A 24,482-nucleotide genomic window follows, 5' to 3' on the forward strand; every position below is an offset into this window, starting at 1 on the left:
ACACGTCTTTGTTGTCAGCGCCAAACTGACGGGCGCTTATCCGAAACCTCATTATCACCGCTCATCGTCTACATCGTCAGACGTGACTTGTACTAGACTACAGACCACCAATATATTATCCAGCCTCACGACTACACTCATAACCACCATGATCAGACGCACACCTACCATGATTCCAATGTCAGACGCCGATGTCCAAGAAATTCGAGACCTCGTCGTAGATCAAAAGTCTCGCTTTGAGGCCAAGCAAAAGACCCTCCTCGCAATGAAAAAAGTTGCTGAGCATCCAAACCAGCCGAACGACCCGGAGACCCTGCCGTGGTTCCAGCTATTGGTAGCTGAGAGGAATAGACGGCTGGGTATATCTGCGCCGAGCACAGGTATTCATGGTCCGAGCACAGGTATTCCTGGTCCGAGCACATCAGGTTTGATCTGACGCTACTAGCCCGAGAACTACTCTGAACTGACAGCCTCATAGGTTCCACGTGATGCGAGGTACTATACATATGAAGCATTGCTAGACGGAGAGAACATTGTACGAAATAACAGGACACATCACGGCACGGATCGTTGAGGATCCACCCACGCATGGGCTTGTCAGGGCCCGCTTTCAAAAACGTTCCGGAATCCTGTACATCACGCTGTCATCAGCCCCTTATCAGAAACATCAGCCGATTCCCAAAACTTACCATCCAGGTCTCTCTGATCACATAACGCTGCAAGGTCAGACCTCTGAAGGTGCAAACACGTCGTCTTGAGGCTATCCCATAGTGCGGAATTTGTCACGCCACGCTTGTCATTCATGCCACTATCGTCCGCCACACCATCACTATCTTGCAAGACTAACGCATCGAGAATGTGTGACTGCGCCTCCTCATACCGCTGTCAAACTAATGTCAATAACAGCACAGCATCACAGCTTCACGGAACAAGAAAGACCCACCCGAAGATTAATACACGATATGCCCAGGTTGAACCTACCACATAACGCGTTTCAATCAGCACCCACACAACCAGCTATGAGGAAAGGGTCAACATTACCTTGCTCGTATGTATGCAGGGTTTAGATCCAGTGCCCGATAATAGAACTGAAGTGCTTCCTCGGCCTGCCCATTATTTGCCATCGTGGCACCCACTCTGTTATACAGAAGCCAGTCCTGGTAACCACTTTGCTTCAGTCTCGCGCCCATGAACTCAAATTTGAAACACTCACATCCGGGCGGACCGCCAACGCCGTCAGGAAGCAATCTTGCGCCTTGGCATATTCCTATGTGAGTAATTGACAGCATGATCAACCCATGACTCTCGGAACAGTTGAAGGCATCGAGTCGTAAAGCACGTACGTCTGTCGTATTAAGTAGCACAGCAAGCGCCACTTGTACATCTGCATCCACACCTCCCATTTCATCGGCGCTCCGTGCCATACTGATAAGACACTCTATCAACGCCTCAAAATTGCCAGGAGAGGATACATTGGTGGTTGTCATAGTGGCGTTCTGTACGATATCCTTGTACTTGGGATTCCGAAGCGCCCATTCTTTGATCGCGTTGTAAACGCCCATGCGATTGCTGTCATTCGTGTAAGACACGGAGAGGGCAAGCCACGCGCCCAGGTGCGTCGGATCCAGTTCAACAGAACGTTCCAAGGCCTGAACCGCCTTCATTTCACGTTCATTTTCTTGTTGTTTGACGCCAAGCTCATACCATGCTGCAGCGTTGTTCATATCGCGCTGCACAGCTGCTTCCAGTTCGAGGACGTTCTGTCTGATGAATCAGCACATGTGGATGAACCAAGAAACGTCTTATGACTAACATCATACACACGTTGAACCTCACTCACGTGCATTGCATGATGGCGGGTCTTTGATGAGTCGCCCAGGAAATAAGGATTGTTCTCCTGGAATTGGTAATTTATCAGGGCTTTAATTCCCGTGGAAGTAGCTTCAAAGGCATCCCAGTCTCGTTGTAGTTCATGCCATGAACCTTGCTCGCCCGCGGATTTAGTGTGGGGCACAGGTCCGGTATAATGAGCATCCCAGTACTTCGAGAACTCTTCATTTTCTTGTTGAAAATAAGCATCGTTTGCGTTATTGTGTTGGTGGCGATATGCTTCGTTTAATTCGACAGAACCCTGGTAGCCCTGGACAGAACTCGCGGGCACCGAATGGACCCGTACAGGCTCCTGAACTTCTCGCACAGGAATATTGAGTGCACGACCCTTTCCCTTGACGTCCGCAGTGCTACTTCCACTCGGAACGATCTTGTCTTCTTCAACGATTACTTCGCCATCCCGAAACTGACGCATGAGGCTCATGAATTGGCTCTGGTGAAATTTGGGATTCTGTTCGCCGTGGACGGCATCAATGACGCGTGCTGCTAATTCTGCCATATCATCTCTTGGCGCAGGCTTCGATGCAGCAGCTTCGGCTACTGGAATGACTTGTGCATTCATCATCGTTTCTTGAGACTGAAACTCTCTGTCCCATGACATATCTTCAGAAGATCAATCCGTAAGCATTTGATCATATTCGATCAAACTATAAAACGCACGATCGGTCTGCAAAGCAGTTCTTTGCATCGACATCGGAACCGTGGCCATCATGCCCGATATAGGATTCATTCTGTAGCCCGCATGCGAGGCGTTCCATGGCATACTACCTAACATAATTGAAATCCGCATATATTCACTATCACCACCACAAGCAACACGCACCTTGCAATCCCGGACTCATAGGCGCCGAAATGGGACTCTGCATTCGATCTTGCAGAGCCTCGGCATGCGTGACCGCCGATATAGGTGCCTGGACCTGCTGTACCAGAAAATCGCTCGCCCAACCCGAGGCAAATGGGTTCTGGGCCTGCGGTAATTGCACAGATGCTTGAACTTGAGGGAGAGAGTCGTGCAATCCGGCCAAATTGAATGGCTGAGGGACGACTAGCTGTGTCGGGGGCGCAGGCGCCGAATTAAAGAAACGTTCCGCATGCTGCTGCAGCTCAGGCGAAGTAGCTTGCTGGGTGCGGAACACCTGATCGTGTAGGATGTAATCGCTTTCATGTGATCAGGAGATTGCATTCTTACCTCTCGAGATGAGCCTGCACGTGTTCCACCGATGAAGTCCTGCGCAGTGGGGTAGGATGATGTTAATGGACCCTTGGACTTCTCATAACCCCGCACGCACCTGCTGCACTCCGCGGTCTTGGTCAAATCGTTTGGATAGGCTCTGGAGCGGGTTGGATGGTCCGCATTCAGCGCCACCGACGAGCATTGCAAGCGACATCGTGATGGAAGAGGAAGAGAAGCGTTGGATGAGTCTCAAAGTCATGCACTTCATCTATACCCGAGGAGAGCACATTTCTCACGTGTTTGTGTAGAATTCCCACGGATCGTGGCAGTAACAACATCGGTATAAATCATGGGGTAACATTATGAGCGAAGTATATTAACCTGTAAGCCCACTTAAGGGAGAAAAAACGTTGGGATCGATACAAGATGTATACATCAGTGCGAACGTAAGGGGAATGAATGATGAGCCTAAAGCTCAGGTAATCTTACATCCTGAGTGTAAAGAGGAATCATGAAGACATGAAGATCTAAAAGTGTTCTGGGAGTCCATCTGTCCATGCGTGTCAACCACTGGAGTCGATTAACTGGCAGTGCTTGAACTGGGTCCTGGCTGGCTGCCAGGAGGATGGTCAGGTAGTGGAGGACCCTGAGACTGTGTGATCGCCTGAGCATGTGCTGCAGCCTGCTGCTGAGCTTCTACAATCTGTCTGCATTCAGAACCACCCTCGGAACGAACTAGACCGCGGAAAAGTAAGTATTTAGCTGTCTTTAGAGACCGGGAATAGCCACTTACGATGTCGCTGGAAAAAAGGAAAGGGGGATCGACGTTAGCGGATGTGCGTTGATAACGAGATATAGGAGTAAAGTTACGTTTAGGGCGTCCAGGCGACTGAAGGTCTTTTTGCAGCCCTGGCAAATGTTGGATTGAGAGCGGGTGGCGTGGAGTGCTTGATGTCGCCTGTGCAGATCATGACGTGAGCATGTGAGTCAATAATGAAAAAAAGAGGGAAAGGATCGGTGACGCGATAAGGGACAGCGGTCGGCCGAAGCCAAATATATTCCAGAGAAGTAGAAGAGTATTATGAGGAAGAGTAAGACTTACTTGCAGTCATGCTGTCTTGCAAAGCCTTTCTTGCAATCGGGGTACTCACACACATATGGGCGTTCCTCGGTGTGAGATCGAAGATGTCCTAGTTGATGGTAAATTAGAAAATAGAGATATATGGTGTAATTATGCACACCTCTGAGATTGAATCGACGCGTAAATGTGCTCCCACAACCGGGGACTGGACACGCGAAATGGGCCTCATTCCTCCGCCTGCTTGCACTTGCTGCTTGTGTTGCGGATGTTGTAACCTGCTTCTTCTCTACTTGTAGAATAGGGGGAAGACGAGTTATTGCTGTTGGGGAAGTGTAATGAGCGGAAGCCGACCCCTCTCCTGCTCCGGATGCGAGTACTTGGGCGTGAGTGTATAACTCTGCTGAGGTTGGGGAGTAGTATGCCTCTTGCTTGAGCTCTGGTTGGGGTTGAATTGGGGGAATGTTGGGTTGGGGATACGGAGATGGATGGGAGGTATGTCTGAATGGAGAATTGCTCTGACTCCTCCTGTACGGGTGAGCTGGGGGGTAATGTGGTTGTGGTTGGTCGGGAGAGTCATTTGGACCTGCACCTGGAGGAAAAGATTGCTGTGCCTGAGACATGTTTGTGGTTGAAGAAGAAATGAAATGATTATTGTTATAAGCGTGAAATTGTTGTTGTGATGGGATGGTTGTGGGAGACGACCAGTGAACCCGTGTCGAATCCGGGTTCATGATTGATGGATGGATATGCCCTTTTTATTATTTAGGCGAGGGAATAGAGAGCTTCTTTGATTTGAGCTCTGAAAGATCAACGGAAGTTCTGAACAGAAGCGGATGTGACAACGGGTGGGGAGCGGATGACTGGATCTGGAGCAGTCTCCTCCCTGGCGCCTTTTGAAGGGACAGAAAAAGACACACAGCCTCTGTAACTTGTTTCCGTACTAAAAATTGAACAAAAAAAGATTAGAAACGTTGATCAAAGCCAGTGCAGACAATTCACATAATGACCATACCTTCGATGAGCAAAGGGATCTAATTCACCGTACACCAAGGAGGAATCGATTCAAGTGGCTGTGTCTCAATTTAGACTGCAGAGCCGCAGCACAGCAATGCTATACATCCCGTAATCTCTCACGCTCTCCGGTTTCCGGTCAACCGCAGTCAGTTCCCGCCGGTTCCAATTTATTACCGGCCACTAAGCTTTGACTCCGTCCTCCCACCATGTACCGTAATTAGAATCAAAGTACCCTCCAGCATCACGCGGTTACACAAAGGTATTCTCATACATACACGACTAGCTACCTTGTCCTTCGAATATATGTGCATCCAACAACCTCCTACGCCTCAACAACTCACTCTCCGTGATTCGTTGTCCTATCTTCACGTTCCCTCCACGTGGTGTACTGCTCTGAGGAGGCGTTGCTGTCGCTGTCTCCTCTCCCCGACGCAAGTGAGCTTGCAACACCGTTTCAGAGAGCTCTCCAGAGCCCCCCCCGCGAGTTCATCGGAGGCGTAGATCCCACAGAGCTCCCCTGCGTCATAGTAAGCCGCTTACGTGCCACAAACGTGATACCCGAGTCGTCCGTCTCCGTTTCAGATGTGAACGGGCTCGGACTGCCGTCCTGCCCATGTACACCGTGTCCGACGTCTCCATTCACGCGTTTCGGCGTAATAGACGATGATTGCGGTGAATTTCTCCGTGACCGGATCTTCTTTGTTCCAGTAGTATCAATAGGTTTCACCTCGACCCTGGGGCTGCCGTTTTCTTTACCGCTGTACCTCACAAACGCGTCGTCCATCCAGTCGGCCAGATCCTCCACCACAGCCCGTGCCTCGCTCATCAGGGACATCATCTGAAGGTACCCGTGGCTCCAGTCAGAGAACAGCACCATTTGCACCCAGTCGTCCTCGGTTTCTTTCCCAAGTTGGTCCCTCTCTTTCCTTAACTTCTCCAGGTCCTCGTTGTTCTCAAAGTGTGCCGTGCTCATTTGGAGCATTTCCCCAAAACGGGCACTTTTCCCAGAAAGTGCAAGCTCCAGCTCAATTTTGCGCGCACGTTTGGCCTCCCGTACACGCCCCGCAAAAATTACGGTATCGTCGACGAACGGATCCTTTTCGCCACATTGCATCAGAAGCGGGGGAAACTGCGCTAGAAGTTTCGCGGGGGTGAGGATGGGCGAGATAAAATAATCAGTGGCAAAATCCGGGTTATGGTGTGGACCAATATAGAGGATAGCCATCGCGCGCATCTGTGAAGTTTAAAAAACACTGAATGGGGATGAAGAATTAATCAAAGGGTACGTACCATACTAGGAGGTATGACCCTGTCCTGGAAATATCCTGTGCGACTAGTCATTGTCAGCCGCGTACCAATCGGTTCGCGCTTCTTGTCTTCGCCTTTGGGAGACGACGCTTTACTGTCAGCCTCTGCCACAGCTGCTGAGAGTTGTTCCTGCTGTTTCTCGAGCGTCTGATGCAAGTGTGCACCCTCGGAGTTGATGACACATTCAGGGTACACATAGCGCACACGATCCTCAAGTGGCCGGTCCTCCTCTCTCATAGGCTCGTCCTCGTCACTTTCGGAGCTCGCCCAAAAGCCACTATCGTCGTGGCGCGCTGGGCTGGTTCGCACGCTGTCTCTCCCACCGCGTGTTCCAAATGATACCACGGAACTCTTTTTCCTCATTCCTAGGGTGGAGTGATGCCGAGTTGACACCGGCTTTGACCTAACGGCGTCAGGGTCCACCCCTGTAAAATCCAAAAGCGCATCTTTCCAGCTCCTGCGTCTATGTAATTTCCGTCGTCCAGACCCATGTTTGAGGTCCCCCACCATGCTCAGTGGGCTGACGTGTTGCAGGTGGTCTTTCTGCGATGCAAGCTCGTGTATGCCAGGAAGATTGCCCGAGGACTGCTCCGAGCGCAGGACCTGGAGGTTCTCAGGGGACATCCAAGATGTAAAATTGAAGTCCAGCGCTGCATAGCTCAGGACAAGGGCGACCGGTGCGGGAAGATGAGCTGTGGAAGCGGGTAGCGCGGCGTTATAGTGTAAAATCTTAATCATCACGCCCACGACAAGCGTCGCGCCCCTAGATTAACGTAAATGAGCGTCATGCAACCACATACAAATGGACGTACGCAGAGTCCCCCGTCAATATAATGTTGAGCTTCTTACCAGACATGCCAATGCATCGTCCAGCAGACATACAAATGGCCCGATAAACATCGAAGCATTCATCAATCGCAAAAGGGTATGGATCTAGTAGGTCAATCAGTAAAATGAGGACAGGCACATGATAATGATATTACATTCTGGTGCCTTGCCGTACTCGACGGAGAGCACTGGTTTGCCCGTTCGTAGCGCCCAGGAGCGCAGGCGCTCATCGTGATGCTCCGGTGACATTGCAACAAACCCACCACCAGGGAAGTCAAGTATAAGATCCGTGGCTTGCTGGAGCTGAGGAGCAGGTGGCGCAAAATACACATGCACCTTTAAGGGCCGGTTATATGTCGATGTGGGAGGCCTCGGCAGTAGAAATTTCCTGTACAATGACATTGGCGGTGTCAAAGCAATTAAACGAAGCTAGACACGTTTTCAATACAAGGCGCAAAGCTGAAAGTGAGAATGTCTTACATATGGGTTAGTTGTCTTCTCCCAGGTAGTCCTGAGCATTTCGACAGTCGGAACAGCTCTGAACCTACGGATCTACGGAGGCATTGTTCTGTGAATAGTATTGATATCAGTGGCATGCACGAGAAGTACCTTTTCATCAGCTTCATTTGCGTAGATAATATAATAGACGGAGAATAAGATAGAGCAGATATCTTTGAGCCATTTAGGGCGTATGGAAATAGCAGTAGCAAATCCAGCATCAAGGCCAATCGCAATCCATGTTGCACGGTAGTATGAGGGCGAGTACTGCGTTCCAACGATTACGACACTGTCTAACATCAACAACGGACCGGAACTCACCAAACGAGCCAGAGGTTCCGGCGCTGCGAGATATCAATATTAGATGCGATAAATCAAGTGCTGATAACGTTCCCTGAACCTACCTCCAAAACCAGTAATCTTGTCCAAATTTCGCGCGGCATACACCGCAGTCAATGTACTAACGATGATCTGCCAAGGTGAGAAGCGTTCTAGGATGTTATATGAAATCGGAGGTCATAAGCTTGTATATACCCCACTCACGCAAGCGCCTATTGACTCTTCTGAGCCATAGAATCCGTGGAGCATCGGGGCTGCCGTGCACCAACCTCCAAATCCAGAAGATGATGACAATAAAGACCTTGCATTGAACTATAAGAAAGGGAATAGACCAGGTTATGGTTGTAGCTACCTGGGTGCGTTTCCAGGACGGACTTGGCCTGCCTAGAAGATAGTCAATCATGATGAGTTGCGAGTAAGGAGTGGTGGGACAAGCATGGACTACCAGGAAACCTCCTTTTACATGTGATTCCCTAATTACAGCACTTGCCTTATTTGGAGTACGACCATTTCTACTGTCAGTCCCTAGTGTCATGGTTATTTGGTAATCACGTGCTCGTCATTGTCTCAGTATCTCTTGGTATCATTGATGCACCAGGCGGTTGTCAGTGCAGTCGCCGCACTCACATTCTCGAGTCTCTTTATCGATATTCTGTACAGCGTCACGAGCGCCGCGGTCGTTACTGTAAAGTTCCATCTCTGTCGGGCCCCCCTTCTATTACTAGACTTTCGGAGCTTCGCAGTGGTCCAGTGGATTATATCCGCGCGTAGCGCTGGTCGAACAAGCCAGGTCTCGTCATCCAAGTTTCGCAAATTTTTCAAAAGTTGTGCTGTGGTTGACGGATGTTGCCAGTTCCACCCCGTAACGATGTTGAGGCAAAGGGAAATAAATCATGAAGTGTCACTCATGGGACGCCAGAGTCAGTACTAGTGACTCGGACACGTTGCGTCCACGTCACACCTCAGATGAGCCCATGATACGGTAAAAATAAATTTCATCAATCAAGAGTTGCTGAGTTCATTGGAACCCCTTGAATCCAGACAGGCCCTCTGAGACTGGTTTACGGTACTGCTAATTTTTCATAATTAATCACCGGAAGTTGACAAACTGCAATACCAATCTTAGCTACCAGAAACAATATTTAGCACCGGGTATTTTTTAGCTGAAGCTCTGAACTGTGTGAGTAAATGTACATCGTACTTCTAGTCGAAAGCCACGGTATCTCGTGAGATCATACGACTCCACTTAGATCGAAACTAGTCTCGCCCTCTTTCCTGGTTGCGACACCCTTCTCTGTGACAATCGCGGTGATCAGTTCCGCTGGGGTAACATCAAAGCTTGGATTGTATATCCCCTCAAGGCCACTTGGGGTGATCATCACGGTCTCCTGCCTAACCTTTCCTTCGGCATCGTGTTCAAAGGGATGAACAGCCCCGCGCACGAGGCAAGCTTCGAGCGGCTTGCGGTGCTCGATCGGAATGCTTGAGCCGTCCGGGGTATCGAGATCGACGGTGCTAATTGGGGCAACTACAATGAATGGGATCTTATGCCGTACCGCAAGTACGGCCGCATTATAAGTCCCGATCTGCAAGGATAATAATAACCTCCAACTCTGAGTTTCGCTAACAAGGTATAACGTACTTTATTCGCAGTGTCCCCGTTCCTCGCTATCCGATCGGCACCAACCGCTGCGGGAAGGGGAACGGATCAGGCGATCAGAAGGAACGTTGACTTTAGATGACCCTTACCGACGGCATGTATTTTATGGTGCTGGAATAAAGAACCAACCATTGTGTCACAAATCATTACTGACGGGATCTGCATTATCTTGAGCTCTAAAGCTGTGAGGCTGTGAGGTGCAGGCTTAGCGAAAGGTGTTGACGATATACGATAACCGGATGGTGGCTTACCGGGACCCTTGGTGGTATGGCGCAGTTTGGGTATAGTATGCTTTCCCTAGCTTCTTTTGCTCATGAAGATAGGTAATCAACCCCAGTGCAGTACCATAGCCCTGTGACACATGTATCGGTGTCAAAAATGGATACATTAACTAAGAGATGACATACCGATGTCGCAAGTGATCCTGTGTTACACACGGTGAGGACATTAAGTTCTTCGCCACTGCCCCCGGATCCCCTATCAATTTCTGCAAGCCATTCACCGCCATGCTCTGCCATTCTCTTATTGCGGTCGAAATCTTCATCTGCTATAAGTTTCCCTTCGCTGATCAAGTCTGCCGCGATTAGTCCAACGGACTTTCCGGCGTTTGTAGAAGACTGAAGGACTGCTTTCAGGCGGCGGACCGCTGCACCTAAATTAACGGCCGTCGGACGTGCGCCGGAGAGATAATCGAGTTTCTGAATCACATCGGTGGAAAGTGATTCAGGTGACAGGAGGAAGGCTGGTGGTTGAGCACTGTCGAGACCAGTTTGAATATAAGCAGCAAAGGCCAGTGATGCCAACGATGCGATGGCTGGAGCACCACGAATCTATATTTCATCAGGCAACCGCAAAGTGGATATACATTTCTTTGTCCTGACCTTCATGTCTTTGATAGCATCGTGGGCCTCTTCGATGGAGGTGATGTCCACGTACTTTGTCGTGTGTGGCAAGAGCAATTGATCAATGATCTCGATCTTCCCATTCGATGTCCTGATAGATGTTAACATAGGCATGACTGCAACTTTTCTCCCCTAAGACAGGCTGAGTGAAAGGTTTCCAAAGCAGTCGTTTCCATAAAGGGCTGCTTTCGGCTATTATAAAGAAGGAACGACTAGTTTCTATTTGGTCTATTACCGGAGACTAGGGTTAAGCAGTACTAGTTTCAAATTACTGATGAGTACTGGCACGCAACGGATATGATCATATGGCCTCTTCTCCAATCACCACAAGGTAATTTTGCATCAAGCACAAAGGTAGTGAAAGAATACGACTTGCAGTAATAGATGAACATAATGCGGCTGGATACTACACACCAATATGAATGAAAATGATACTCTGCTCGAGCGGCACTTGCTGCTGAACCTTGACAGCACGGATGGCATTGTTAAGTGCCGAGGCAGCCTTCCTACAATCCATGACACCATCTGTGAACATGTTCTCGTAGAAAGCTTGGACAATCTCCTTTGCAACATCGTCATCGACCACCGACAGAGTGCCAATGACGCTCTTGAAACCGGAAAACAGCAGCCCAGCTGCGAGGTGAATGACTTCGTCGGGGGTTTGCTCGTCGCCGATGGCGGTGTGGCACGACGATAAGAACGCGAATTCAGCTTTGGGGGCATTATTCTCCATGATATCAAGCAGCGTGACCGGTTTATCTCTCATGGCGAAACGTGAATTGTAAGGCTGCTCATATTCCTGGTCGCTATTGCAAGCGATGTGCACCCAGGTATTGTGACGCAAAGCTTCAAGTGCACCTAATTTTGTGGCTTCATCGCCACGCAAAATGGTAGCGCCGACCTTTGATGGAATGAGCCCACAAACAAGATCTAGCTCACTGTCGACATTCATGAGCACTTCGCCTTGCCCTGCGCCTGGCTGGCCTTGTCCAATCGCAACGAAAGACGGAGATACATGCATTTTCATCGTCTGTCGAGCTCTGATTAAAGCTGAAATTGTCGGCGTGTAAGAACAGATGTAGATATCCTCCAGACATAGTTCCGGCCCAGAGCCATCTGCCTTTACTCGAAACAGGCTAGCAGCATGGAGAGGTATGGACGTGAAGGCTGCGGTAGGACACAGCCAGATTCGAGAGCGGTGCTCAACTTTCAGATCGCCGCGAAGTACCATGACGATAGGTAGCATAACTTTATCCCATACCTTCCGCAAGAGCGCGAGCAGCTTTGTCCTCGGCTCCTTTTGGTGAGTGCGGACAGCGCTCCGCATCGTACTCAAGAAGTCGTCCTTGAGCTCCTCGAGATTTGCAAGATTAAGAGACGGGAGGGGAACATGGTGGGGTTGCTCTGCGTCGCGTGTGATGATGAGTGAATGGCACGAATATTCGCTAGCGACCAGGAGGATGATTGGACCATCCTGTGCCGCTAGCCGTACATCGTCGTAGGATGGCGGAAGGAGGAATCGCGAGAACCCATCGACCCCCCGAATCTGTGCCACCACAGCTTCCCATTGCTTCGAGAGTGTTTCAAACTGCTGTTTTGCACACGTTGCTGCTGCACCATCAGCAGCATCAGAACCATGCCCGTGTGTGACTGGAGAGAGCTGCTCACTCAGAGCCACGAACCGAGCTGCGAGGAGTGGACGGGCTATGTGTAACTGATCTGTTGGTGTACGAAGGCGAGAAACTTGGGACCATAGCAATGCTCTCCCACGTTCGAGGAGCTCGACCGCTGTCACCAATTCCCCACGACGGATAGCAAAAGACGCTGCATTTCCCGAAAGAGCCGGGGCCAGCCGCAACTGCGAGACAGCTTCGCGACGTGATATCACAGAAGATCGTGTGGACAGGTGAATATCGAGTAGGTGCAACAATGTTTGATAAGCCTCCAATGCCGAGTCGTGATTATACTTCTCTGCATCTACAATCCATTGAAACGCGTTCACTATGCGCCGAGGAAATCCTTGCGTTCTATGGTTCACGGCCAGTCTATAATTTTTGAATGCATTTGCGAGGTCATCAATGTCGCAATGAACGTTATAGCGAGCCAGGTAGATTCCCTGAAGCGACACATAGCTGAAATAGCGCTCCGGATGTCTGATTGGCAATGACTCAAGGGCTTCCTGACAATGCCCGGTTGCCTCTTCGATGTCCTCACTGACCAAAGTTCGTGTAAAACGTTTCTGCAGCGCAGATGCCAAATTTACTGAAGCATGACAGTGCAATTTGTCGCCCGGAGGTCGCATCTCGAGCGCTTCTCGATAGAAGCCAATGGCGTCATCGAGAGCGTTTATGTCTCCCGATTTTCCAAAGTGTGCATAGAGGGCAACTGCGAGGTTATTTAAGGTGTAGTCACACCTTGCATGACCTCGGGGACGCAGGTCGAGTGCCTCTTGGTGAAGGCGCATGGCTTCCTCAAAGTCCGAGACGTTGCCGCATTGGTTGTAGCGAGCAATCAGTGCCTCGGCAAGGTTATTGAGAGATGTCCAACGAGCTGGATCAAATGGAGGGCGCAAATCTAATGTTGCTCGATAAAGTGGTATGCTCTCATCAAGGTCTCTAGGATCGCCGTGGTGATCAAAGCGGAGCTGAAGAGCGTAGGATAATACACCGAGAAAGAAGTCGTGTCCAGCGTCATCAGGACGGATGGCAAGTGCGTCGCGTGAAAATTGAACAGCTCTATCAATATCATCTATATCGCCGTTTTTGTGAAAGCGGTCACAGAGATCTGCAGGTAGATTGCTAAGTGACCATACGCGACATGGATGTCCTGGCGGACAGAGCTCAAGAACAGTTCGCCGAAGCGATATGTCCATAGCGCCGCATGAAAGTGCATTGCATTCCTCGATGACACGTTGCGTACCGTCGGTGTCGAGTAAGTACTCGATGAAGATAGCCGCCCTCGACACAAAGCGGCAGCAGGGAGCGGTAAAGCTCCACAGCCTCGCGAACACTGGCGAAATCATCTCCATTTAGATGACGTTGGTGAAGAGCCTTACAGAGGTTGAAGATGGACAGCGGATGATCAGGGTGCCCTCGGGGACGGAGTGCAAGTGCAGAGCGGAAGAGGGAGATGGCATGGTCAATATCAGTTCTGACGTTCTTGGTGGTGCCGAAGAAAATGACATGTGCTAAGTTGGAAAGCGCTGCAGCACGGTCCGGGTGGCCATTGGGACATCGTTCGAGCACTGCTTGAAAGCCCTGAATAGTGCGATCGAGATCGTTCCGATGGTTGGTCTTCGAGTAGAGAGCGTACGCCTCGTGTGCTGCTTCAGTGACGCGACTAATCTCACTCTGCAAATGGGAAGAGGTGAGCATAATGAGAAATGATCACAACAAAGATGATGTACCTCTAGGGGACTGTCTGCAGTGTGTCCAGTAAGCTGCAGTGTCTCCGCACGTCGCGTTCTCAATAACAGTGATGGGTGCTGATTATTAATGACCGGGAATGAAACTCAATCGCTACTGTAAGAAGATGCCATCATCAGGGATAGTGAGCACTCACGGAAATGTTCGTCTTGCTCGAGCAACTTTTCTATAGTCGTATTAACCGTACCCACAACCTGGCCTTGACCGAGTGTTCGCTCAATCTCAAACGAGGCACGAATTTCGAAATGGACCTCCGTCGAGGTACTGGAGAAGAAGGCCATTGGCCACCAAAAAGACTTCACCGGGCGCGCGCATATTATAAAGGTCTCATTCCAAGCAACGCTGCAGTCGGCCATCGGAGCCTTGATGGTGGTATTCCACTGGCCAGAGGAGGTGGAGACAGACACATAAAGGCCAGCGGGGATTCGGTGAGATGGAATGAGGAGGTCCGTGCCGTTGATAACTAGATACAGGCGAAAATGTTAGCAATGGGAGGAATGATGGAGTTGTACATACCCTCCAGCATCAAAACACGTTCGTCGCGATCCATACTGAACAATGAAGAGATGAGGTGAGAAGCGAGTAGACCAATGGGAAGGTCAGGTAGCGAGTGGTCACTGACTTACCCTGGCTGCGCATGAAAGGCGCATAGCATGGGGTGGCATGGCCTAATGGCAATGCTCGTCAGCGCTAATAAGCATTCGACGACCACCCTCAGGCAACACTGGCTCCCACTCAAACAGAATCTAGGCACCACATATGGCGCCTCCCCACCCATGGCCCAGCGCATGTCTGTGGCTGAGTCCTGAAGCCGGCTGACCACTAAAAACGTTTTCCTTTCATTGGTCTACGACTAGCAGTGACCGTTATCATGAGGCTGGGCTGGCTTTCGCTGAGACTTTGTGTCACCCTCGCAAGCTTCAGGAAGGAGTTATTGTATGGAATGCGGAGACTGGTGCTGTCCTCTCAACACTTCCTGCCCGCCCAACACTCGAGGATCACGGTTTAGCAGAATGTGTGCCCACCAAAGGGGATCGCTTGTACCATAATAAAGGGAACAGCTATCTTCGTTCCATTTGGTCTCCCAAAGTTAGTGGGGAGGGCTTTTCGAATGAAAAAGTATTCCCTCTCCGCAAGAGACATGCATGGTGCCAACATACGATCAGGGAAAATGTCTAAAGTCACTGGAGATGCCGACTCAAGACCGGTGACCAACCGTGACTGCTTATGACAGAATCAAGCACGTGAAACGAAAAAAAAGAAAGAAAAAAAGAAAGAAAAAAAGAAGTCTCTCTGGCGGGGAATCGAACCCCGCTCTCCCGCGGTCGTGTTTCAAGCATGACAGGCGGGTGTACTATCCGATATACTACCAAAGACCTGTTATGGGTTCAGCCCTCCGCCATAGTACTACATCTGCAAAACCACTGAAATGTATGCTTGACTTGCGCGCGTTACTAACACTTGTGAAGTCATACGAACACTTACGACTTGTACGACGTTTGATACGCAAATTAGGTCTTTGAGCACTTCCAAAGCAGGAATTGACGACATAGAACTCTTCAGCTGAATTTGGGTAGGAAGAATCTCTCGGAAGCCGTGCACCAGCTGCGTTGGAGGATGTCAACCTGTCACACGACTCACCGTGTGTGTTGCAATCTTTCATTTGGATCACACTAACATCTCCTCAGGCGCCCTCTGAAGAAAACATGGACGGGGGCGGGAATGTGATACTAGCGCAGGGTCAAGCTTCAACTCTGCAACCACTTGCAATTGGCTCAGGTCATCTTTGCACGACGCATCCTCCCAGAAGACCAACAAACAGTCCTTGAAGATTGGTCAACGACATTGCAGTAGAGCGCTTCCGTCTATGCAACTGCGAACTGCATCACGCAGATCTGCAGAGTGGCTGTGGGACTGGCACCAAAAGCTCGTAGCGTGTCTCGAGGCAGTCATAAAGGACATCATAGCTGTTGAGGCTAAAATCGGCGAGTATATATGCGCTCATAAGACATTTGTGTTGACCACGAGCCAGCTGAAAACAAGCATGTTTTCTGCACGGGTCCCTCTCCCTTGTCAAACCTAAGAGACTCTCCCTCATCAATATTCTCGAGGTCATGCCTTCCAAGGCAGCAATGTCAAATGGGATGAAAACTTTGAATGGATATAGTACAGGGTTGACTCGCCACTCATGCATCATGATGTACATACATAGCGTTCGTGAGGGTGATAATGACTGACATAAACGACTAATCATAACTAGAAGTAGTTGATGATCCAAAATCGATCTTCTTTAGATTTTCATAGTGATCCCCTTCCGCATTCGCATTGCGCCATCCCTTACAACATGCAGGCACCGTGATAATCAGGGGCTAACAACTTCATCGCTTTTGGCCATCCTCTCAAGCATGTCGCTGGCCACCGTCCTGAGCTCTTTCACAGCAACGACGACCCCCTCTCCCTGCTCTCCCTGCTCTCCCTGCTCTCCCTGCTCTCCCTGCTCTCCCTGCTCCGAGTCTCGCCTCTCCCGTGTTTCGAGAGTATAGTCCACATATCTGATGAGCGTTTCGAGATCAAACGTCGAAGCAGCCCGCATGTACTTTTTCGTGCCTTGCACAAGGACGGGAAGGAACTCGAAACAGTGTATGTCGTCAATTAGACGGTATGCATTCATCCATGCACTACTTATCATGTCCCACCACTGCTGCTCTGTGATAGAATCGGGCGATGTGGGCGACCACTGTTCAGGTGTGATTCGGAGGAAGATGCCAGCTATGTAAAATGCATGCGGGCTGAAGCTGTATTCTTCAATCATGCTAATGCACTGATCTATATGGCGATCCCCAGATAAATGGGAGTGCCAGCTGGAATTCCTCGCGAGGGCAAAAACCAGTTCGAGATAGCGCAAGTCGCGCTGATAATCATTGAAAATGCGGTCAGGGCCATCATCTGCGGGTGTTGCACCTGGTCGCGGACAAACCGCGGTCAGAATAGCGGGGGAGAGCTCGGTCAAAACCATGTCCCGTAAGCTTGCATCATCAATCACATGAATTGATGCCATATCTTGTCGGACACTGTGAACAGCACGAAGAGCGGCGTGACGTAAACTGTTAGGCATGTCACTGTCCATGCATGCGATAAGGTTCTTAATGAATGTATGTTGTTTAGCTGGGCTGCAGCGGGCTCCTGTAGTACCCAGCAGAAGAAGGATTTCATATATTGTCTCGTGATCAGTGTAGTCGAGGTAGTCCACCAGCCAGTCGAAGTCTTCTGGAGAGTGGGAATCGATTTGCCACAACAGGGAATACCACAACTGGGCAGGGTCCCGAGATACTCCAGCCGCAGCGAACGTGAAATGTAGTGCATTTCGCAGAGCTTTCAACAAATCCCAGGAATCTTCGGATGACCTCGCTCTTGAATAAATCTTCCTGCACATGTCCAGGTTCCGCATCGTGTGGAATGAAGCAATATAGTAAGGTCGAGCAGGCTTGAGAATGCGACAAATAACGTCGAGGAGTTTCCATGCCCGGCGTGTGACTCCTGTGCCGTCTTTGTCGACATCGCCTCCATCCCATGCCCAGAGAACCTTTTGGAACTGCGTCAAAAGGGGCTGCACAAGTTGAGGCAGAGCAGAACTACACAATTTCATTGTTAATGATGGCGGAAAAACCATCAAATAAGTCAATGGCACCTTTTATCAATCCGAACAATATTCTTCTTGTCAAACTGAACGCCGATCATGACGCAAGCGAGAAGAGTGCAATTGGCGACGATTTGATTCGACGGAGTGGATGGAGAACTTAGCAGTCTTGATATCACTGCTATAGCAAGTTCTTCTACACTTTCACTCACTCGCCCAATAACGAAATGGTAAGGAAGAGAATGCGACAGCCACTCCAAGACAGAGTCGGGATCCTCCAACCGTCGAAGATAGAATCCAAGATGGTCATCTTTCGGATGACAAAGATGCATAGTCATGGAAAGTACCATCGTGCCGGCTGTGCTCAAGTCCATCCACCTAATCTCACGAAACACCTCGTAGTCTCTTTCCCGTTGGCCAAGAAGTTCACCATAGCCAGGATATGCCTGAAGAATTCGGCCGCAGTATAGGTGACTCAGAGCCACTATACATACAGAGGCCTTTTCCTTCAACGACGGTACAATTTGCCTCTGAATATCGATGCAGCTTATAAAATTATCATACAGCTGAGGCAGCATGTCTGATACGTCAAGATCCAGGGGCCATTCGACACGCGGAACAAGGCTGGCAGCGGCGAGAAATACTTCAGGATCCGTAGATGTCTCGAGCAGCCACTTGATGCTACGTGCTTCCAGACCCGCAGTGGGTACGTCGGGGAGGTCGAGAGCGAGGGTGCATTCATTCTCCGCCAAAATGTCCAGGTTTTGGTCGAGCGGTTGTCTTTCCGAGTCTACAACCTTTGTCGAAGAGCGCAGCGCTAAAGAACGCAGCCCCTTATGAAGCGTGGTGAATACCTGCAGAAGAGAACTCCATGCAAATGCGCCGCCCGCACGTATAGGGCCTGGGGAATAAGATTAACACTGGGTGTCCAGTGTAATAGTAGACAAAAACGTCACCTCTTAATGCTTCAGACAATCGGGCCCATCTCGATCTGACGGTGCCAAACAATCGCCGCAGCACACCTGACAAGAAATGGTTAAAACCTGTGGACACGTAAGACAACATAGCTCACCATGCGCTGACATCATAAGCTGCTGGAAATACCTGGAGGCTGGTGTGAATATTAAGAGTAAAACTCCTGCAATGTCGATTCAGACTGGAAACGACCACCAGAATTCACAAGATGATCTTACTGTCGATGCGCAACATGCGCAATATCGTAGATATCGGCGTTTGAAATGGACAGGCGGGAGATATCAAACATGCCATCACGGTCAGCGAATAGAATAGAAATCCGAAGGTCGTGGTGGCAATGATGACCCAGGCAATGCTAGGCTGCTCGGTCCACAAATTAGCCCCGAGCGCGATCCCAAAAAGAAGAAGGGAGATCTGAAGTAAGACCGGAAAGGATTGCACGACAGCATCAAAATACCATGTGATGATGCCGTCGAACGTCTCTTGCCTGCGCTTTCCTCGTTCCTCTTGCGAGCCGCGGCCATATCTGTTTGACTTGTAGTACCCAAGCCACTGTTTGCCTAGTACGGCCCCGAAAGCAGCGAGCAAGCTCATGGCCAAGCTTGCGTGTGCGATCATTTGGATCCATACGGTGGTCGGCGACGGCGACCACGTAGATCCTGGTGCTGCGGCCGCAGTACCCGCTGCACTGAGGTTCCCGAGTCCGATTTGTACGAGTTGTGTGAGAAGAGCATTCGTCGTGTCGCTGGGGTTGGGATTGAGATTGGACTCCATTGCCACAATAAAAGACGTGCTGACAGCAGAGAAAAGACCAGACTGATCAAATGTCAATCTGAAAGCGAGTTGAAGATGAGCATGCAACACCTACAAAGACCAAGACAATGTCCATATCGCTAGTGTATCGCTCAAGGAACTCGCCGTCGTGTTCCTCTGCGACTCTCTTATACACCCCCCAGAAACGAGAGCGATGGTCCTTGCCACTCTTCGACGCAATTGTCGAGTCCTGGAGAACAACCAATACCTGTTTCATGACACTCGCTCTGCGTGTAGGATGTTATCAGCTAAGATCGCTTGGCTGATTTTTCGCTCACAGTTCGCTTAGAGTTGGCTGGTCCTTCTCCACGTCCTTCTCCAAGTCCTTCTCCTCCACGTCCTTCTCTACCACGTCCTTCTCCCCATCGCTGAGACAACACATAAGCTTATTTGACATCGACATTGATAGGGACTTACGGAGCTAGGTCGCCGTCTGATACAACATTCAAGTTGGGCGTACTGTCCTGCACGTGAAGTTTTGATGGTTGGGAACGCCCAGTGTTCGAGCTACGGTTCTGGTGAGTAGGGACACAGAAGCATCAGGGCACAAACACTTACATCCCTGATGGCAGCGCCACAGAAGTTTCACCATCTATCGCATCCCTGTTTTGCTGTTAGGTGGCTGGCAGATTCCATGAAGTCGCAACTTACTCATTCGTAGGTCCTACGGTGTCATTTTGTGGGGGAGGCTGTTCATCATTGTGAGCGCGCTGATCCTCGGCGTCGTCGGTGACTGATGCTTTTGACATGAGATACTTGTATTGGATCCCAGGTAAACCCAGTGAGATTTGGGAAGATTATGAGGTGAGTGGGCGGGGGTGAGTGGTGGTACACAGCAAGCGACTTGGGCGGTGCGACCGTGACCAGGACGAACACGTGCTTGACAGCGTAGACGCTGGGGGCGCTCGTAGGCGCTCGTAGGCGCTCCCTTCGGTAGACTGCAAGATGAATCCCGTATCAATATAGTCAGACTGAGAGAAGCAAGAAAGTCTAGCTTGCGCAACTTGATATTCGCCCCTCACGTATACAGCTGCGTCAAGGCAACGAGGCCAAAGGAATGTTTATTGGAATCAAGCCAGACGTCGTGTAGCAAGTGGAGTTCAAGGTGTATTGCAAGCTGTTTTGGATTGTGACATTGTCCAAATAATACCGATACAATTCGTACATGTCAATATTATACATAGGAATCTTTGTGAATCACCTTATCAGCTGCTCATGTATTCACCACTGACGTCGAGAGGCAGATTATGGATCAGGCCCAGTAAGAATCGGTCAGATGCCCTCGGACGGAGAACGACGGAAATCGATGGAGTCTGAAAAGTATGGTATCAGTCGACGAGCGTCGACAAATGGCGCGTACCGTCGATGCTCAGACGACTGGTAGCGACGCTCATTGACGCCAATCTACGAAACATTGAGTACTTAGATTTCCGTAGATTTGAATAGATGGCTCGCATCCATTGGTTCTCAGATCGTATTGACGCAAATTGACGAAAAACAATGCATTTAGACTGCAACAAAGCAACAACAAAAAAACACTAAAAATAGGCTACCCGCCTGCCCATTTGCACCAGCGCCTCCGTCCTACTACCTGCCCCCGCTGACGATACGCAAAGCCGAGCTAATGCAGCGTGCCACTGGAGAACTTTGCGAAAACGTCGACTGTGTTCGCGGTCCACACACAATCGGCAACCTGGGTAGAGCGCGGGAGTAAGTGTACAATAGGAATATGATTGGTACTTACCAGATTCGAGGCCTCGATGTCGTAGCTCTGCAGTAGTAGGTATTACAATTAGTAAACTAGAAACACGATAAGAACAATGAAAACATACCGCTTGACGGGTCTTCTCGAGCGAGTAGGTGTGGTGGTGACAGGCACGAGAATATCCAAGTTTGATGTGCGGGCAGGTGTAGTAGTATCATCAGCGCTAGTAAACTCAGACGTCGAGTCAATGAGCATTGGCGCTGGAGCTGTTGCAGCCGCTGTTGATGTCGAAGGACTCGAAGTGGTCATGCTAGTGAGTCGTGTTGAAACACCGAGTCGAAAGAGTGACTATATGCGCCCTATTTGTAGTGTATGAGTACGTGGTTGATTGGGATATAGCATGTCTGTGGGTCGGCTCACGGTATCCAACCATCCCGGTGAATGTCGGCTGAGTGGCTGGATGCCGTGCGCACTTAAGCGGGGTAAACGTTCTCCGCTGAAGGACTTGTTGGCGGCGAGGGTGTACTGGTTCTTTCTGGAGGAGAATGGGACCAGACTGGGGCCACTGACGGTGGTGGAGCTGGTATAACAGCAACCGAAGTGTTGTACGTCCCAACAGGGGAGCAGGCTCCAGGTGCACGCTGACAATAAAAAATGAGCACAATTGTACATGGATATGCTGGCCGAGGTCTACAACACGCACCAAGTTGGAGTCAACTGGATGTAGGAAATCGACGTAGGTGGGTGTGCGACGAGTGAGCCAGTCAACAGCAATAGTAATGGACTCATGATGGTGAGAGGAGGGAGAGTTCATTGAAACTCCGAGTCGCAAGCAAGCAAGTTGAACTGTTTGAGTTGGATCGAGGGTGGCGAAGTACGAAATACTTGAGCAATGAGATACATCTTACGCAACCTCTAGTTGAACCAAAGTTGAACACGTCGATGGTTGAATGCAACTGCGCATTCTTGCGTGCTGTATTGCTCAAATTGTAGACAGATTGTTCAACATGTATTTGCACAACTTACAATTCCATCGATACGAGTCTACTGACTACTCGAAACTTACAAATCCGTCGACCTGCGTGGAAATGGCCATGTCCGATTCTTACTGGGGATCAGGAACCAGTGCCAGCAGTAATATTGGTGTCCAGACCTATTTAAATCTACCTCAGAGCGCTGAACGACTGAAATAAATACCACGACGAAACAACGAAAATTATCCAGCTCTCTGCAGAGTACGTTGATCACATCGAGCACCTCCTATCCTACACGTTACTGCTCGTTGACACATGTACGCGCTCCTGGAAAGCAACTGAAGTCATGTCAGTTGCTGCATCGCTGTCGGCTACGAGTTTGGCGTGATATTCTCGAACGCCAAGAATCAGGCGTGGTCCTAGTACACAAATTTGCAAAGTTTGGAAGATCGCAAGAAAACCAAGATATATGGAGTTGTTGTTCTAAACAATAGAGGTGACGAATTGTGGTCGCATGCAAGAGTCGGTGACGTACCGCTGAGATTGCTGGAGACAAATCACCAAAGGAGAAGCAAGAAGCAGCAAAAATGCTAGCGCGTGCGGAACGTCAGCGGACAAAAGAACCCATATTCACTTATGAACTCACCTAGCAAAGTAAACTGCGTGAGTTTCCATTAACACTGTGAAGCAGTCCCCCATAATCCCTCCCGCTGAACGTCGTCGCAGTTCACGGAAGTGTTTCGCAGCAATCCAGACTGCGAGAAACAGTGCGAGGACCTCCCAAACAGTGCCGAGTATCCAGGTCATGGTTGGAAGTACGACATTTCCCTCAAAGCCAAATGTGCACTGATAGGTGCCGGAGAGATCGAACTCCTCTAATATTCTTTAATGAGCCTGAGTCTTTGAACCACGATTAAGCGTACCCGCTGAAGTATTCCCCGTGAAAATTGTGGCGACCACTCCGTCGTAAACATTGAATGCCAGGAAGATGACAACGAGAGGTATCAGCACCTTCATAGATCGCTGGTACATAGCGTGTAATCGAGCGATCATAATGACTTGCATAACGTTATCAACTCGATATCACCGAGGTATTGAAGTTGCGTAGCTCACCGCCCAGTATTGCATTTACGATGACACTCATCCAATTTACTGCCAGGTACAAAATAAGGCCTGACAAATTCAGTAATATCAGTGATCAGCTCCAGATGATCGAACTCGAAACCAACTCACAGCTGTGACAGTCATTCCGTTGAACCAAAGAGATGGTCAAGAATCTCACTCACCCCTACATGGAAGTGCGGTTGATTGAACGGGAATCGTAGGTATCATTGTAGAATACTCACTGCGTCCGTCTTTGGGATAGTCGGAACCCAAACTGCATGCCGCCGGTCAAAACAAACAGACACTGTGTATATGAGAGGACATACTTAGCACATTAACGCTAATAAACACGACCAATTAGCACAGCGCCATATTATTACTTAGCCTTTCAAACATACGCAGGGTATGATATTCCAACATAGCGCGCCTATAATATATTCACCTCAGAATAACCCGCCAAGAATAATTGGAACAAAAGCAACATACGCTGAGATACAAAATAGTCATAAGGGACCAGCGTTGCCTCTGTCGCGAATCAATTGTTGTCGTTCTATTGCGAGACTCTGCTCACCCAGACCAGTTCAACCTATAAAACTATTATTAGTGAGAATCTTGCTCTGGTCATGACATGAACGTACCTCTTGGCCGAACGTCAGTACTAAAAAATACCATGAGGATATCAGCGGATTTTCCATACTAGCGTGCTCACCCCAATCATACATCACCCCAGCAAATGCGGCAACTGCAAAACCATCGTCAGTCCAGTCGGGACACCATAAACTGGACATCCACGAACCTATAAAATAACTGGAAATACGATACGAATCGATGGACGGCCACCATGTGGGATCATCCGAGACTAGGGTCATAGTGTTCAAGGATGGATGCGAGAGAGCTTGCGAATTCGGTGGACGTTTGAAGATGGTGTTGGATTCAATTGTTATTAAGTGATTCGTAGTCCATACCTGTGCATACCGTATCAAGCTAGACAATAGCTATGGCGAAACGCGACTTGAATCAATGAAAAATCTGTAAGGAGTTAACTTAGGGCCCGTGAGGCAACCGTCCGTTTCGTTTGTTGTTGTCCTTTCGTTTCGAAACGAACCGACGTCGAAGTGAAACGGCGCTCTCATGGGTGTTCTTACCATCGGCGAG

General features: G+C 49.6%; 12 protein-coding genes and 1 non-coding gene across 13 annotated transcripts; 2 read left to right on the forward strand and 11 right to left on the reverse strand.

Annotated features, from left to right (window-relative positions):
- Positions 1-737, forward strand: DEU56DRAFT_581693 (uncharacterized protein). The gene is made up of 2 exons (XM_041346920.1): positions 1-425; positions 479-737. The coding sequence occupies exons 1-2, from the start codon at positions 149-151 to the stop codon at positions 487-489; spliced, it is 288 nt and encodes a 95-aa protein (XP_041213017.1). The 5' UTR covers positions 1-148; the 3' UTR covers positions 490-737.
- Positions 406-3,322, reverse strand: DEU56DRAFT_779216 (uncharacterized protein). The gene is made up of 11 exons (XM_041351870.1): positions 3,180-3,322; positions 3,080-3,118; positions 2,714-3,026; positions 2,551-2,658; positions 1,814-2,493; positions 1,344-1,760; positions 1,214-1,267; positions 1,042-1,157; positions 944-977; positions 690-882; positions 406-629 (listed from the first exon to the last, which is right to left on the reverse strand). The coding sequence occupies exons 1-11, from the start codon at positions 3,276-3,278 to the stop codon at positions 598-600; spliced, it is 2,085 nt and encodes a 694-aa protein (XP_041213018.1). The 5' UTR covers positions 3,279-3,322; the 3' UTR covers positions 406-597.
- A 65-nt stretch (positions 3,323-3,387) lies between these two features.
- Positions 3,388-5,085, reverse strand: DEU56DRAFT_779219 (uncharacterized protein). Its single transcript, XM_041351871.1, has 5 exons — positions 4,306-5,085; positions 4,167-4,254; positions 3,935-4,022; positions 3,858-3,864; positions 3,388-3,799 (listed from the first exon to the last, which is right to left on the reverse strand). The coding sequence occupies exons 1-5, from the start codon at positions 4,874-4,876 to the stop codon at positions 3,645-3,647; spliced, it is 909 nt and encodes a 302-aa protein (XP_041213019.1). The 5' UTR covers positions 4,877-5,085; the 3' UTR covers positions 3,388-3,644.
- Positions 5,086-5,339: 254 nt separating this feature from the next.
- DEU56DRAFT_779231 (Alpha/Beta hydrolase protein) lies at positions 5,340-8,560 on the reverse strand. The gene is made up of 11 exons (XM_041351872.1): positions 8,485-8,560; positions 8,337-8,433; positions 8,198-8,284; positions 8,115-8,137; positions 7,905-8,060; positions 7,776-7,847; positions 7,451-7,724; positions 7,280-7,400; positions 6,450-7,230; positions 5,668-6,393; positions 5,340-5,621 (listed from the first exon to the last, which is right to left on the reverse strand). Exons 1-11 carry the CDS (start codon positions 8,533-8,535, stop codon positions 5,439-5,441), a joined length of 2,571 nt encoding a protein of 856 aa, XP_041213020.1. The 5' UTR covers positions 8,536-8,560; the 3' UTR covers positions 5,340-5,438.
- Positions 8,561-8,706: 146 nt separating this feature from the next.
- Positions 8,707-9,114, forward strand: DEU56DRAFT_779234 (uncharacterized protein). Its single transcript, XM_041351873.1, has 2 exons — positions 8,707-8,936; positions 8,986-9,114. The coding sequence occupies exons 1-2, from the start codon at positions 8,722-8,724 to the stop codon at positions 8,996-8,998; spliced, it is 228 nt and encodes a 75-aa protein (XP_041213021.1). The 5' UTR covers positions 8,707-8,721; the 3' UTR covers positions 8,999-9,114.
- A 60-nt stretch (positions 9,115-9,174) lies between these two features.
- Positions 9,175-10,875, reverse strand: DEU56DRAFT_779238 (uncharacterized protein). Its single transcript, XM_041351874.1, has 6 exons — positions 10,674-10,875; positions 10,200-10,622; positions 10,044-10,144; positions 9,882-9,982; positions 9,775-9,821; positions 9,175-9,718 (listed from the first exon to the last, which is right to left on the reverse strand). Exons 1-6 carry the CDS (start codon positions 10,806-10,808, stop codon positions 9,365-9,367), a joined length of 1,161 nt encoding a protein of 386 aa, XP_041213022.1. The 5' UTR covers positions 10,809-10,875; the 3' UTR covers positions 9,175-9,364.
- Positions 10,876-11,100: 225 nt separating this feature from the next.
- DEU56DRAFT_880518 (CHAT domain-containing protein) lies at positions 11,101-14,068 on the reverse strand (the record flags this gene model as incomplete). Its single annotated transcript, XM_041356091.1, has 2 exons — positions 11,101-13,533; positions 13,658-14,068. 2 exons carry the CDS (start codon positions 14,066-14,068, stop codon positions 11,101-11,103), a joined length of 2,844 nt encoding a protein of 947 aa, XP_041213023.1.
- Positions 13,936-15,016, reverse strand: DEU56DRAFT_581831 (uncharacterized protein). The gene is made up of 4 exons (XM_041346921.1): positions 14,746-15,016; positions 14,636-14,670; positions 14,101-14,582; positions 13,936-14,044 (listed from the first exon to the last, which is right to left on the reverse strand). Exons 1-3 carry the CDS (start codon positions 14,907-14,909, stop codon positions 14,206-14,208), a joined length of 576 nt encoding a protein of 191 aa, XP_041213024.1. The 5' UTR covers positions 14,910-15,016; the 3' UTR covers positions 13,936-14,044; positions 14,101-14,205.
- A 392-nt stretch (positions 15,017-15,408) lies between these two features.
- DEU56DRAFT_t40 lies at positions 15,409-15,495 on the reverse strand. Its single transcript has one exon. It is a non-coding gene; the product is annotated as a tRNA-Asp (tRNA).
- A 963-nt stretch (positions 15,496-16,458) lies between these two features.
- Positions 16,459-17,857, reverse strand: DEU56DRAFT_779248 (uncharacterized protein; the record flags this gene model as incomplete). The annotated part of the gene is made up of 2 exons (XM_041351875.1): positions 16,459-17,751; positions 17,808-17,857. The coding sequence occupies 2 exons, from the start codon at positions 17,855-17,857 to the stop codon at positions 16,482-16,484; spliced, it is 1,320 nt and encodes a 439-aa protein (XP_041213025.1). The 3' UTR covers positions 16,459-16,481.
- A 1,423-nt stretch (positions 17,858-19,280) lies between these two features.
- DEU56DRAFT_711470 (uncharacterized protein) lies at positions 19,281-19,707 on the reverse strand (the record flags this gene model as incomplete). Its single annotated transcript, XM_041347504.1, has 2 exons — positions 19,281-19,547; positions 19,600-19,707. Coding segments are annotated over 2 exons (375 nt in total), but the record flags the coding sequence as incomplete, so codon positions are not given.
- Positions 19,708-21,007: 1,300 nt separating this feature from the next.
- Positions 21,008-21,523, reverse strand: DEU56DRAFT_779273 (uncharacterized protein). Its single transcript, XM_041351876.1, has 2 exons — positions 21,377-21,523; positions 21,008-21,315 (listed from the first exon to the last, which is right to left on the reverse strand). Exons 1-2 carry the CDS (start codon positions 21,465-21,467, stop codon positions 21,083-21,085), a joined length of 324 nt encoding a protein of 107 aa, XP_041213027.1. The 5' UTR covers positions 21,468-21,523; the 3' UTR covers positions 21,008-21,082.
- DEU56DRAFT_779276 (uncharacterized protein) lies at positions 21,524-22,256 on the reverse strand. The gene is made up of 2 exons (XM_041351877.1): positions 21,953-22,256; positions 21,524-21,890 (listed from the first exon to the last, which is right to left on the reverse strand). The coding sequence occupies exons 1-2, from the start codon at positions 22,036-22,038 to the stop codon at positions 21,560-21,562; spliced, it is 417 nt and encodes a 138-aa protein (XP_041213028.1). The 5' UTR covers positions 22,039-22,256; the 3' UTR covers positions 21,524-21,559.
- Positions 22,257-24,482: the final 2,226 nt, after the last annotated feature.

The sequence above is a fragment of the Suillus clintonianus genome (genome assembly GCF_016758775.1).
Source record: "Suillus clintonianus strain FC179 chromosome Unknown DEU56scaffold_9, whole genome shotgun sequence".
Classification (NCBI taxonomy): domain Eukaryota; kingdom Fungi; phylum Basidiomycota; class Agaricomycetes; order Boletales; family Suillaceae; genus Suillus; species Suillus clintonianus.